Source organism: Felis catus, chromosome X (genome assembly GCF_018350175.1).
Source record: "Felis catus isolate Fca126 chromosome X, F.catus_Fca126_mat1.0, whole genome shotgun sequence".
NCBI classification, from domain to species: Eukaryota; Metazoa; Chordata; class Mammalia; order Carnivora; family Felidae; genus Felis; species Felis catus.
In genome coordinates, this window is record NC_058386.1 from 66,131,527 (window position 1) to 66,145,601 (window position 14,075).

The 14,075-nt window shown below is 37.5% G+C and overlaps 1 protein-coding gene across 5 annotated transcripts in view; it reads right to left on the reverse strand.

Annotated features, from left to right (window-relative positions):
• Positions 1-10,365, reverse strand: part of BRWD3 (bromodomain and WD repeat domain containing 3) — a 238,400-nt gene extending 228,035 nt beyond the window's left edge. For 2 of the 5 annotated variants that reach the window (XM_045051272.1, XM_045051273.1), the window contains exons 1-4: positions 10,014-10,365; positions 9,834-9,892; positions 9,601-9,630; positions 9,132-9,191 (exon numbers count right to left, since the gene is read on the reverse strand). In XM_045051272.1, the coding sequence (XP_044907207.1) occupies positions 9,132-9,191; positions 9,601-9,630; positions 9,834-9,892; positions 10,014-10,044 (180 nt within the window). In that variant the 5' untranslated portion in view covers positions 10,045-10,365. The remainder of the gene's footprint in view (positions 1-9,131; positions 9,192-9,600; positions 9,631-9,833; positions 9,893-10,013) is intronic. The other 3 variants (XM_011291814.4, XM_045051271.1, XM_045051274.1) reach the window with 2 other exon arrangements.
• Positions 10,366-14,075: the final 3,710 nt, after the last annotated feature.

The following is a 14,075-nucleotide window of genomic DNA, read 5'->3' on the forward strand; positions in this document are numbered from 1 at the left end:
GCCTTTCTACATCCAAATTCTTGAAGATTTTTTTAAATTATAAATTATTAAATAAATTTCACAAGTTTGAATTCCACCCTATACAATTACAAATTGCTTAATTTCTAAGTGGTCCCATTCAGAGAGTCCATTCCCCTATAATCAATAAAAATTTGAATATGAAACAATGGTAGAGAAATATAGATTCTATCAACACAACACCAATAACAATACATTTGAATTTGAACATGCTAGCATCTCCTTTAAATAACATTAACAGGCTTTCAAACTCTATCAGCTCAGTTCTTGCAATAATAGTTTCTTCTAAATCAAATTTCAGGACTTATAACTGGTAGTTGACATTTATTTCAATCCATCTGCTTTGATTAAAGTTGGAATTTTTTAAAGGTGATCTTTTTTGGCATATAAACTCATCTACTCTCAATAATTACTCTTCTAAGTTTTAAAAAATTCTATATTAGAATTATGTATGAATATAATAATAATATAATGTAATTTTAAAAAGTATGCATTAAAATATTCTATGAAATTTGTAACATATTATAAGCCCCTCTTTTCTTTTTTTTAAATTTTTTTTTCAACGTTTATTTATTTTTGGGACAGAGAGAGACAGAGCATGAACGGGGGAGGGGCAGAGAGAGAGGGAGACACAGAATCAGAAACAGGCTCCAGGCTCTGAGCCATCAGCCCAGAGCCTGACGCGGGGCTCGAACTCACGGACCGCGAGATCGTGACCTGGCTGAAGTCAGACGCTTAACCGACTGCGCCACCCAGGCGCCCCTAAGCCCCTCTTTTCAATTAAAGCTCAAATACTCTAATTTCAGTTATTTAACCACATTTTTCTCTCTGGAATATAATGGCCACAACACAACAAGTACTTTGATATTTGCAGAAGAAAAGCATTCTCTAAAAACAAAGTTCAAAAGTATATTACAAACTTCTATATTATTCTGTAAAACAGCTCCAAGGAATTAAATTATAGAATGTTTGAATTATAAGTATCCTTGTGCATAATTAACCTAACTTCACATCTTATAGTAGGAAAGACAGATCCAGAGAAGTGAAGTCTAGTGGTCACAATGAACGTACAGAAATCTGTGTTTCCCTGTCCACTGCTCTATTACTGTCTTATTAAAGCAGTTGGAAAATTATTAAGATAACTAACAAAAAGACTGCAAAAAAAATAAAACTATAAATTCAAATAAACTGAAAGAAATTAAATGAAGCCTTCTTGATAGGAAGACTGGCTTGATCGGAAGATAGGATATATACCAAATCTAACAACTGAATCACCACACTTCAGAATTATTATGACAAGTGAGAAGACCAGGGAGTTCACAGACATGATCCTACTCATCATAGTTAGTTAAAAGGAATACAGCTGGGAATTGAATAAAATGCAAAAGGTACCTAATTTCAAGGTACAAGGCCCATACCAACAAGCACTACATTTGAAATACTAATTTTCATATAGCAATGATAACATTTTTACCTTGGCTTTTAGAAAATATAGGATAAGTAACTCCAAAAAAACAAATAAAAGAGATAATTGTGTTTTGTTTTCTAAGATCATGATTGCACAGGTAAAATGAAGAATCAAACTGGGACCATATGTTGAAAAAGTGAAATATAACATTTTATCCGAGATTTTAAATTTTTTTGGTGTGGGGGGAGGGGAGAAGCACATGCAAAAAATTAGTCACATGATCTTTTTTATATTTAGAGACAGAAAACAAGATAGATTTTGAAAAATACAGCAAGCCTTTAAATACATCAAATAGTACTTTGAAATCTGGAAGACTAGATTATTCAGGCTCTAAAATTTACTAGCTGTTACTGCTTCTGGCAGTGTGATACAGTAGAAAGGACTTAGATTTCAATTTTTTACCATCCTCAGTTCCTACTTATGTGACCTGCAGAGTTACTCAGTCTGAGAGCCTGAGCTTCCGCATCTGTAAAACAGGAGTAATGATAACTACCTCATATGACTTGTAAAACAAAAACAAAATCATTCACTCATGCATTCATTCATTCAGGCATTTAAAATACAGAGATGAGATGGGAAGATTAAACTCCTGCCCTAAGGGAACCCATAGTCCCAGAAGGGGAAACAAACTAGTAAATAAATCAAAACTACAAATGCCTAGAGGTTAGTACAGAGGGCTAATTAGAAGCAAAAAAATACAGTACCTACATCAGCCTAGGAGTAGGGGTTTTTGTCCAATTGCACACTTGAAGCCTAAGTGAAAATTCATAAGATAGACAAAGGGAAAGGAAGGCATTCCAGGCAAAGAGAAAGGTACCCCTACCCAGTAAATGTACTCTGCACAATGACTAACATAATATCCCTCAGTGTTTAAGATTCTCCTCCATGATGTTAAGTTAAAAAAAAATAATAATAAATAACTCGCAGAGGGGCGCCTGGGTGGCTCAGTGGGTTGAGTGTCCATCTGACTCCTGATTTCAGCTCAGGTCATAATCCCAGAGTCATGGGATCAAGTCCTACATCGGGCTTAAGATTCATTCTCATTCTCTCTCTCTCTCTCTCTCTCCCTCTCCCTCTCCCTCTCCCTCTCCCTCTCCCTCTCCCTCCCTCCCTTCCTCCCTCTGTTCCTCTCCCCCACTCACACACTCTCTCTCTCTCCAAAACTAAAAACTAAAAATAAATAAATAAAGGGAACTTAGAAAAACCTCGCAGAGTATCATCTGATTTTGAAGAGAAAAAAATACATGTATAAAAAAAGAAAACACAAAAAGTAAGTTTATTTTCTTTTTGATATTGAAATTTATATTTCAGTAAAATATAAATGTCTGCAATAATCCAATATTATATCTTAAAGTGTTGAGTTTTAACATTTGCTGAATTTGAAGGAGGAAAGGGAAAAAACTGGGCACAAAAGTAAATAAAACAGGTAGGCTTTTCTACTGTAGTAATACCACTGGTTTGTACAATGAGCTACAAAGCATTAAGGCTTCCTATCACTTTCTTTTCAAAACGTTAATCATTGTTCACAGCATTTTTTTTTTATTAGTTTTAAGATTTCCTCAGGAATGAAACTCAAGAGCAACCCACCTAGGCTTATGTATACTCTGGGTTTCAGTACCTCAAGAAGGCAAGTACTGAAAGTACTATTACCTGGAGGACAGATAATGTCAAGACATGGACAAGGAGCCCACCCACATTCTAGAAGTTTATCCTTAAAGAAATGTCCAATAAAAGAACTCAGTACCATCTAGCATATTAAATAAGCCTAAGAAACATGTATCATGAAATGCTTCTAACAAAAGTTAAGAAAATCACACAAATAATAACTGAGGGTCAGATTATTATAGACTACCATGGTAGATGAGAAAACATCTTCAACAAGGTAATTTAAAAAACAAGAAATTACTTATCAATAATGCACAGAAAATAAGTTCAGGATAAGAAAAGATCAAGCAGAAGGGTTGAGGATCCCTGCAACAAGACATCAGAAAGACATACCTCCCACTTCAAACAACAGCGAATACTACACCAGCATGGTACTAAACTGCCTTTCTCTAATTAATAATAATGCAAACAACACTAAACATCTTTTGACATAACAATAATTTCTTGTTTTGAGTTAACACAGATGCACTTTAAAACACTCATTTCAGGTTCAATTCTAACACTCACTTTTTAAATACTTTTTTTCCAATGGTACTGTTTTATACCTCCTCACCTTATAAAAATTTTATAAAAATTAGGTGGTGATTATTAGCTAGCTAAGAAAATATAAATTGAGGGGTCATAGTTCTTTAGATGTCCATTTTCCATTCAACCTCTATGTCCTATTTTTAAATTTTGGTTAACATTTATTCATTTTCTTGAGAGAGAGAGAGAGAGAGAGAGACAGAGCATGAGTGAGGGAGGGGCAGAGAGAGGAGACACAGAATCTGAAGCAGGCTCCAGGCTCTGAGCTGTCAGCACAGAGCCCGATGCAGGGCTTGAACCCACAAACTGTAAGATCATGAGATGAGATGAAGTTGGCCGCTTAACAGACCTACCCACCCAGGCACCCCTATGTCCTAGTTTTAAAATGCAGTAACCAATTAATTTGCGATGCATTTTTAATTAACAAAATGCTTTCTTTCATATTTAACTCATTTGGTTCAAGAACAACCTTGTAAAATAGACAGAGGGTTTTAGGAAACTGAATCCCTGAGAGGTTAAGTAACTTAACTTGCCCACAGTCACTCAGCAAGTAAAGGCTATCTCTCAGACTAAATCTTATGGTCTTTTCTACATACTACTCACAAAATCTTATATGAGAAATATCAAACAAGGACATCCCCAAAATTTAACACAAACACTAAACTGCCTTGAAATTACTTATTTGCTCTCTACCAAAAAAAAAAAAAAGACCTGTTTATTAATCAATCAGTAATCAACATCAGTAAACCAAGAACAAAAACACAAACTAAACTAATATTCAAATTGACAAAGGTGCTTTCAGGACAAAATTTTATAAGGGACATTCACCCAACCCAAATTATTACTCCCTAACAGCAGCTCTCTTCACTTTCTTAATGCCATCTCATTTGTATTGAGTTATCAGTTTTCCTAAGACTAATGATAAATCTCCAAAAGGATTTTAATCATTGAAAATATGTTCTCAGACCAAAGTGTGAAAAAAGACAATGATCAATCCAGACAAATAGTTAAAGCCAACATATTATAGAAAGCAAAAGAGTACATGTAGCTCAAGCAAATCAAAAGTGAGGAAAACTAGTTTCCAGCATCGATTGCTCTCTACCATAAGAACTATCAGGTAGCATTATATCCCCTTGGGGTTGAGCAGCACATGCCTTTTGGTTTCCCAAAATGCATTCTGTTCTTCCTAACTATGGCTGTGTATCCATGTAGCAGTTAATAAATCACACACACTTAAATTACTTCCACACTTAGAGACGCAATAACTATGCTGCCAGCACTCAGAAATCATTCTACTATTCAATAAACAAATTAAGCTATTATTAGTAATTAGAGAACAAGAACCGGGTAAGGTTAAGAAAAAAATATAGGCATGTCTGGAATTCAAATACAGTGTTTTAAAGTACTTTGTGAGGATCAAATGAGATAATGTGAAAATATTTTTAAACTTGCATAAGTTATATGCAGATTCAAGTTCTTACAATAACATATCATAATAGATACTTATATATTTTTTAAAGATAGTAATGAACATACAATCTTGATAAACTTTCTTTTAATAGCATAAAATTGCTTCAAGTCTTTTGAATATAAAATGAAGGTAATACAATCTATGTCACTCCAAATGAAAGCACTAATTAAGGCTTTCAATTCTAGAGATGAAAAATGCTATATATATATATATATATATTTGTTTTTTACATTATATACCACACCTAAAGGTAATTATGCTTTTGGTTCAGTCTTATGATACAAGTCCCCTTAACATGATTAAAAAATATTAAAACATGCCTTTAAAAAAGTTTCCAAGTCACAATTTCAATATATAAAATTTGTATGCTAACAAAAACTGTTCATTTAAACACACACACATACACATACCCCTCATTACTATGTTTGTAGTCCCCAATAAAGCTCCAAGGAGGAAGCAATAAAATAGCCAACAATTCAACAGGGTCACCAAAAATGAACAGACATCTGTAATTATTTAAATTATCTACCATAAGATAAATTGTAAGAAGCAAATCTAATTCTATTATGTTGTAAACAAGTCAAGCAGAAATGAAAAATGTCCAGATCAAACTTCGAAAACACTCACCATGACTTCAAATTTCTCCCTGTATCATTACTTAAAATTCTGAAAGTTAATTTAGAATGTCTTATTTTGAATGCCATATTCAAAAACCTTATAGTTCAACATAAACTGGCAAACGCTTCATATACAGGCCCATTTTTTAAACGGCACTTCAGATCTGGATATGTCAATACTTGCCTGCCAGTAGCTTTAATAAAATAGCACCTTAATTGTGTTCCAAATTATAAGTAAAACACTAAATCAGATTTAAGAAAGAAAAAAGAAGGATTTCTAGATATATAATACTAACAGTAATAATGAGGCATTGAAGAAATCCAACTTGTTATCCTAATATTCTTCTGGATAAATCAAGGTAAGCAGCATAGACAATTTAAGTAAAAGTATATATACAGACAGAAAGGCAATATTTTTGTTTCATATTGCATGGCTATGTGATCTTATTTCAGTATTTTGATATCCTTTTTTATAATTCTTTACCTCTGCATCATGCATTTGTATTCTTTCCTTTTTATACCCTCATACATCTTCAGTTTGAAGTACTCCTATATAATTTAACATATCAGATTATACTACTTATAAAGACTGTAAGTACATATAAGGTTATACTTCTTAATACTTTACCCTAAACTTCAACCTGAAATATATAGCTAAATCAAAGATCACACTGTATAAATCCATTGTTCTAACAGCATTTTAAAAAATACCTACCCTAAGAAAAAAATCCATCTCTCCCACAATGAAGCCACACAAAATCAAAAATAAAATGTGAAATAATTTTAATCAACTATAAAACTGATGCATCTAGCAATCAATCTATCACAGCACATTCAGTTATCAGCCACTCCATTTCTTTTCCTTCTGTTCAAATTCTCACTCAGCCCTACCCCATCTTCCCTTACAAAGAAATCTATAGGTAGAAAACAGATCTTTGACTTAAAATAGGACCATATCATCAAAATATAACATTCCTAGAAACACTGGATCCCAGAAAAATAAAAACTTCAGTGTACAAGATGAAAAATTAAAAAGATACACTGTCTAAACTACAATGTTCAAACAATAGATGAAATTCTGTGTATATAAAAATAAAAATGTGTAAGGAAATATGAAAAACCAAACAATATATTTATAAGACAAAAATGAAAATCAGGTATATGTAGGGATATACACAAACGGATTAACAACTATAAAACTGGCTAAAATTTAAGCCTCACTAATGAAAAAAAGAGAACGAATTAAATCAACTAGGGGCTATTTTCACCCCATTAAAGCCACCTAAAGATTCAAAAAATATTTAAAAACTCACTCTAAGTACCTAGATGGTGACATCATGAATTAGTATTATCTTCTGGAGACCAATTTTACAATACATCACAAAAGCTATAAAACTGAAGAGACCCTTTGACCTGATAGCTCCACTTTGGAAAAATAGCCCAGGAAAATAAATCCAAAAAAAGGAAGGAAGAAACAAGACTACTTAACTATGCAAAGATATTAGTGAAAACCTAGAAGGAACCCAAATGTTCAACTGAATGTTGAGTTCAAATCATAGCAAACTTAATCTTTTCTTAACATTAAAATGACAATAACTATTCAAATATATACAAAAAATGTTAAGAAAATATAAAGCATAAAATGGACATTGACTACAGTTATGTAAAAATATGCCTCTATAATATAAGGAAATGAAGTCTAGTAAACTGAATTTTGTTTTTGTTTTTTATGTTTGTGTTTGGTTAGTACTGTTTTTAATTATTTTGATGTTCATTTGCTTTTTATTACTGTCAAGTAATTTTTAAAAAGCTTTTTCTTTTTTTAAAAAAGCTTTTTATTTTAAGTCTCCTTTTGCTATTTACTTAAAATGGTCTGCTTACACATAAATGTCAATGAAAACATCTTCAATACACCTCAGTATAAAACTATCTTCCAAACCACATTAGTCATAAAGTGTTTAAATATATATTGGTAGGCACTGTTTTGCCTCTTTTTTTGGCAGGACTGCAGTCCAACAAAAAGTCTGACTACAAATTAAATACACTGATAAATACAAATTAAATACACACACTGTTTACAAAATAATTTTTATCCATCTGAAAATTTTTTACCATATTGGAATTTATCCATATCACAACTACTAGAGCATTTTATGATTTGCAAAAAATAAAATAGCAAACTAAAATTATTACTTAGTAATAACTATTAACATGGCCTCATTATTGTAATTCAATATAAAAGAATTATCAAACACTAAATCAGTTTAAATATTGTGTTATTAAATCATTTTATTTATATTTAGAGTCTACCATACCCCTTTAACTTACTTTAACTTTGATCTTCCTCCATTTGGATCTTATTTGAAGGAAAGATAGCTGAATTTAGATTTTAGTAACATCACCCCTTTCTCTTTTCATTTCCTTCCAATTCACTGTACCAGTGGCTAACGCGAGAGGACATCTTCCCCAAACTAAAAAAAGATCACCTTTTTGTATCAATGCTGAACAGAAGGTGCATGTTCACTATGGATTATATATTTAGGAGAAACAACACAGTCAATTCAATGCCTTTGGTCCTTCACTAAAGTATATTTTAAAATATAATCATTGTTATCTCCTTCTAAATCCCAGATCCTGTTTCATAAATTCTCAAAAAGGTCATAATCCATAGTTGTTGTTTAATGAAAATGTATCTGCAGAAATGCGATCTAATAATGATTTAATGAGCTATTTTCTAAAATATGATATACACAATTATGCCTTTTTATTCGGTAGTCGATTACCTAAAACCGGCAAATTTTGGAATTCGTTTGATGCTTCCCATTATTTTTAATTGTGTCGTTTTGCCCAATTCAGGGTCGGTTAACTCCCCTCCCTGAGCTCCCTCCACCGTACCCCCCCTCCCCCCCAAAAAAAGACTAAGCCTGGCCTTAGTTCCCGTATTTCAAGGCAGGACCAACCAGAAACCAGTTTTCTTCCACTAATCCGGAACTCTGGGCTGTTACCAACGCTGTCATTGGCCAACGTCAGTCCTTGGTACGTGCCCCAAGATAACCCCCTGGTTTTTCTCCCTTATTCCCCCTACAATGGGCCTTTCTCGATGTTTGTAACATATTCGTAATCCACAAAACGGCATCCCTGATAACTCACATTCTTCAAAGTTTTCGAGTGGAAATAAGGGAGGCCAAGGGAAGGGCAAGGTACCCTTTCTCTGACTGGCAGGGAGCGAGGAAGGGGCAGTCGTTCTTTGGCCCAGCTAGGAGCTCTAAAGCTGGAGAGGCGGAGGGGTCGGGAGCGGGTTGGAGGAACAAGGTGGGGAGGGAGTGGAGAAAGAGTTGGGTTAAGTTGAAATGAAAACTTTACTCACCAGATCCTCGAAGCTTCTTCGGTGCTCTTTTCCCTCCCAGTCTAAGCGGCGCGGAATCAACTGGGGGCGGGAGAAAAGAAAAGGTGGGGGGGTGGGCAAACCATACAGGCCAAGCCTCAGCTCCCAATGAAGCCGACCCAACCTGGGTCCTGGTCCCCGACCCTCTGGCGTCCGTATTTCTCGAGTCACATAGCTGTTGCCTCAAAGCTAGTCCAGTGTAGGAAGCAGGAGGCCGAGAGGGAGGAAATCCTGAAAAACCGCCTCCCACGGGCATAAAGAGGGGGCGAGTTAAGACCCCAGCGATATCCGCCCCTTTTGAGGGAAGAAGCCGGTTCACTCCAGTGACAACAGTTCTGAGTGCCCAGATCCAAGCTTCCCTCCCAGCCCCAGTCCTCCGCCCCTGACTTGCCCTCCCCTTCCTCCAGTCTAACCCCAGCCCTCCCCACCTCTTCCCGAAGGGGCTCCGTACCTGATGCTCCTCGAGCTCCTGCACAAGCACCTGAGCAAAAGGGAAAAACGAATATGAAGAGCAGCTCAGACCATTAACCCATTACTCCCTCCCCACTTCGAACCCAGCCGCTGACGGCAGGACTAGTCAAGGCCGGCCTTTCCCTCACTCTCAGGGAAACCGCACGCCCCGATGCCTCAATTTCCCCATTGGGACCGTTCCCCACGACTCCCAGATCTCCTTCTCCCTCTCACCTGAGCGGATTTGTTGCAGGGTCCGGACTGCAAGAATCTAGCGATCAGGTAATACAGCTCTGCGGAAGAGGGGAAAAGAGGTTGAGAGGGAGGTAAAGAAAAACAGAAGCTTTTTCAAAAGAAACTGACAGCCGTTGCGCTAAGCTCCCATCTCCTTAGCCCCCAGACACAGTTACCCACCGGCTTCTATCTGGGTAGGTGCCGCCGCCATCCTTTTCCCTAAGGGGTTTGGGGGCTCCACTCCGGAGGAGCTAGCGGGGGCGGGTGGGGGCGCTGCCTCTATTGTGGTGAAGCCCCCATGCCCAGGAGTCCCGCCGCTTCCGCCCCACTCCTCGTCCTAGTTTCGGTCTCTCTCGGATTCATCGCATCACGTTTCGACCCATAGATATTCTAGCCCAAGAGCAGAGGAGGCGGAGGAGGAAGGAGAGAGAGAGCGAGAGCGAGCGAGAGCGAGCGAGAGCGAGCAAGAGAGCGAGCACGAGAGTGAGAGTGAGCGCGAGCACGAGCGCGAGCAAGAGCGCGAGCAAGTGAGCCTGAGAGAAGAAAGGGGAGGAGCCAAAGTGGCGGAGGGGCGGACGGGGGTAAAGGGGGTGGAGAGAGCAGAGGGTAAAACCTGTGAGACGGAACTGCAGCGCTCGTCGTTTGCCGCTAGGAGCACTAAAGCAACCAAGTGTCCTCCACTCTCCTAGACCGCCGGCAGTTGCCTAGCTACCGCTCCCGGAAACAGGGGGCGGTGCAAACTGACGGCCGACGCTCTGGCAGACGCCGTAAAACTCCATGGTGGCGTTCTCCTAAGAGAACGCCTCTCTCTCAAGAGAGGTCTTGAGACAGTTTCCCTTCCTGTGAGGGCAGTAGGACTCTCCCATTGAGGACCATTTTTTCTGGCGTAGTGAAGAATGTGTGAGGCGCTGACTTGATTCAACTGGCTTTCTTCCTTTTCGTCCCGTCACCAAAGAGGCTTTAGGGTTATTTTGCCTTTTCCTCCACCGAAAAGAGGCCAGTCACTGAAGGATCTTGTGACTGACGGAAGAAAAAGAGCCCCTAGCGACATCACTCGTTTCTCTTTAAAATGGTTTTTGTACCAGATTTAAATGTTGTACTTACCAGTCCAGGGGGCAAGGTTCATATTGTTATAAAGACCAGTTCTAAAAACCGATACTGTGGGAGGAATTTGCCATCAGATATGAGGCATTTTATTTTTTCCCCTTCTGTGAGTTTAACACATGCCATGTCTGTCTCATTCGTGTAGGATATTTTTTTTTAACTTATATTTATTTAGTTTTGAAAGAGAGAGAGCAAGCATGAGTTGGGGAGGGACACAGAGAGAGAGGGAGACACAGAATCCAAAGCAGGCACCAGGCACCAGGCTCCAAGCTGTCAACACAGAGCCCCATGGGAGGGTGGGGGTGGGGGTGGGGGGCGGGGGGGGGGGTCTCGAACTCACCACTAGGAGATCATGACCTGAGCTGAAGTAGGATGCCCAACAGACTAAGCCACCCAGGCGTCCCTTGTAGGATAATTTTCAATTGTATTTTCAACTACTGCCAAAGTATTTTACATTGACCATGGATTTTTATGTATTACATATCTGTATGCAAGGGTAGTTTTCTGTAGTATTACATATCTGTATGCAAGGTTTCGAACAATCTTTTTGAATACATATAATCTTAAAATTTTAGTACAGTACCGACTTGCAGTATTTGGTTACTAAAGTCTTAAGTGATTAAAAGATTTGTAGAGTAATTGGTACATATGTAATGAACTGAGTCTCCTTCCCTACTGTTTCTTAATATTTTGTTCCCACTTCAAGCCTTAACCCAAAAAAGTAATTAATAGAAGCGGAACCCAGTGAGACCAGAGATTATGTTTAAGCTGCATGTACCATTTACATTCATTAAAATATTCAAATTTGAAAGTTTTACCTTTTTAAGTTTAGGGATGGATTCTTAGGAATTTGGTTTCCTCACTCAGAGTTTAGACATTTATCACAGTTAACCCAGAATTGCATTATACTGACCTAATCTCAGCCTGGGTTGTTTAGCTCTCACTCTGAGCATTTTTTCCCCTTAGAGAGAAATAACCATGCAAGGTAATTGTGATACAATAGTTCTATCTTTGGTGGTTATGCTGTACTACTTGAAAAAATACCATTAACCAAAAGAAAAAAATTTAGATATTGAAAAGACAAATAAGTCCTAAACAACCCATTGCAAGTAGTTTAGCAAAACACGAGATTGAATATATTTTACAAGCCAAGTACAATATATATAAAAGTTAACATTTATCAAGCCACTACCATGTACTAAGCACCTTACATACTTCACCTCATTTAATCTATAATTACCCTAGGAGGTAGGTTCTATTGTTATACCCATTTTACAGATAACAAAAATGACTATAGGATTTTGGAAAACTTACTTAAATTCTGTGAACCTTATTCCTCATCTATAAAATGTGAGGTAATAGTACTTGCTGTGCCCACTTCACAGGAATTGCTTGCTGTAAAAGTAATATGAATATATTTGTGTCATATTTCAAACTTTATAGGACATTGTTTTTCCAGTGATCATCTCAGGATCAGTCTGGGTGCAATCAGGAGGGAAAAGGCACATAGTAATTTGAATAGGGAAAGTTTAAGATACAGAATTATTAACGACAACAAGAACTGGAGTAATGAGATATTACCTAGTAAGGAGTAAAGAGAATTCTAACAAATACAGGAATAGCAGATACATAATAGCAGATAAAATAGCCACTACCCCTAGAGCTGAGATATAGTACCCTCAACCCGTACTCCCAATTTAGGGCTAAGATCCAGATTTGGTTGGAGAGAATAAAGCCAGCCAAGGTTCATTAAATGGCAAGAAATATGCTGTGGTACCTTGCAAGCTGAAACTACAACCTCCGGAAATCACTGGAACTCTGGCCTCTGGAGCTTTATAGAAGCCCACCCTCTGGGATCAGTCCTCTAGGGTGCCCGAGAAATGTGTTCATGGGGAAGTATATCACCAGAAGCATGTGATATACTATAAAACCACCAAAGGAAGGGTACCAGGAGAAGGTGCTGGGGGTGCTACCAAACAATGCACCACAAGAACAAGACACTGGAGAAATCTGTACAAGCTGGAGGAGCAGTCTACCCAGTAAAAATGTCAGAAACAGGAAGCAAAACCCTTTCATACTTCACTCTTTCCAGTTCCATCTACTGACAAAGCTTCAGTTCTAGCTGACAAAGGGAAAAATATGTAGAAGTCCCAAATCCATTTTCACAGAGCAGTCAAAAAGGGAGAATTTAGAGATGATAAGCAACAAATCAATAAACTGGCACACTTTCCTTGCTTTTTTTCTTGACTGTAATGACTAGGTTGACAAAAGGAAAGTTTTTAAATGTGTATGTTAACATAAAAAGTGCCCATTTGTTGGTTATTACAAGCCAAATGCTTTGAATTCTTTTGCTGCAATTTAAGTCACCAGTATTAACCTGTGGCCAAAAGCTTAATGAGGAGGGGAAGGAAATTTTCATAAATGAAAGTAAATATGGATTTACAAAGAAAAAATCTGGAATGTTTGCCTGATTGGGTGTGTTAAAACTGATTGGGTAACTTAAAACAAGAGAAATCTGTTCTGTCACAATTCTGGAGTCCAGAAATTTAAGATCAAAGTATCACTAAGGCCACATACCCTCCAAAATCTCTGGGAGAGAATCTTTCTTTGCCTCTTCCAGCTTCTGGTGGCTCCTGGCATTCCTTGCTTTGTGGCAGCATAACTCCATTCTCTCAATCCATCTTCACATAGTCTTCACTATATGTGCCTGCATTAAAACTCCCTCTTCTCATAAAAACACCAGTCATTGTATTTCAGGTCCACCCTAAACCCAGAATGATATCATCTCAAGAGCCTTAATGATTTACATCTGCAAAGACACTATTTTCCAATAAGGTTGTATTCATATGTATGGGGGTAGGGAAATGGACGTATCTTTTCGAAGAGACCTATTTCAACCCATAAAATAACTTATTTTATTCTGTTTCTTTAAATATAACTTTTGGGACACCTGGGTGGCTCAGTTGGTTGAGCGACTGACTTCAGCTCAGGTCATGATCTCACAACTCCTGAGTTGGAGCCCCGCGTCAGGCTCTATGCTGACAGCTTGGAGCCTGGAACCTGCTTCAGATTCTGTGTCTTCCTCTCTCCCTGTCCCTAACCCACTCGCATTCTGTCTCTGTCTCTCTTGAAAATAAA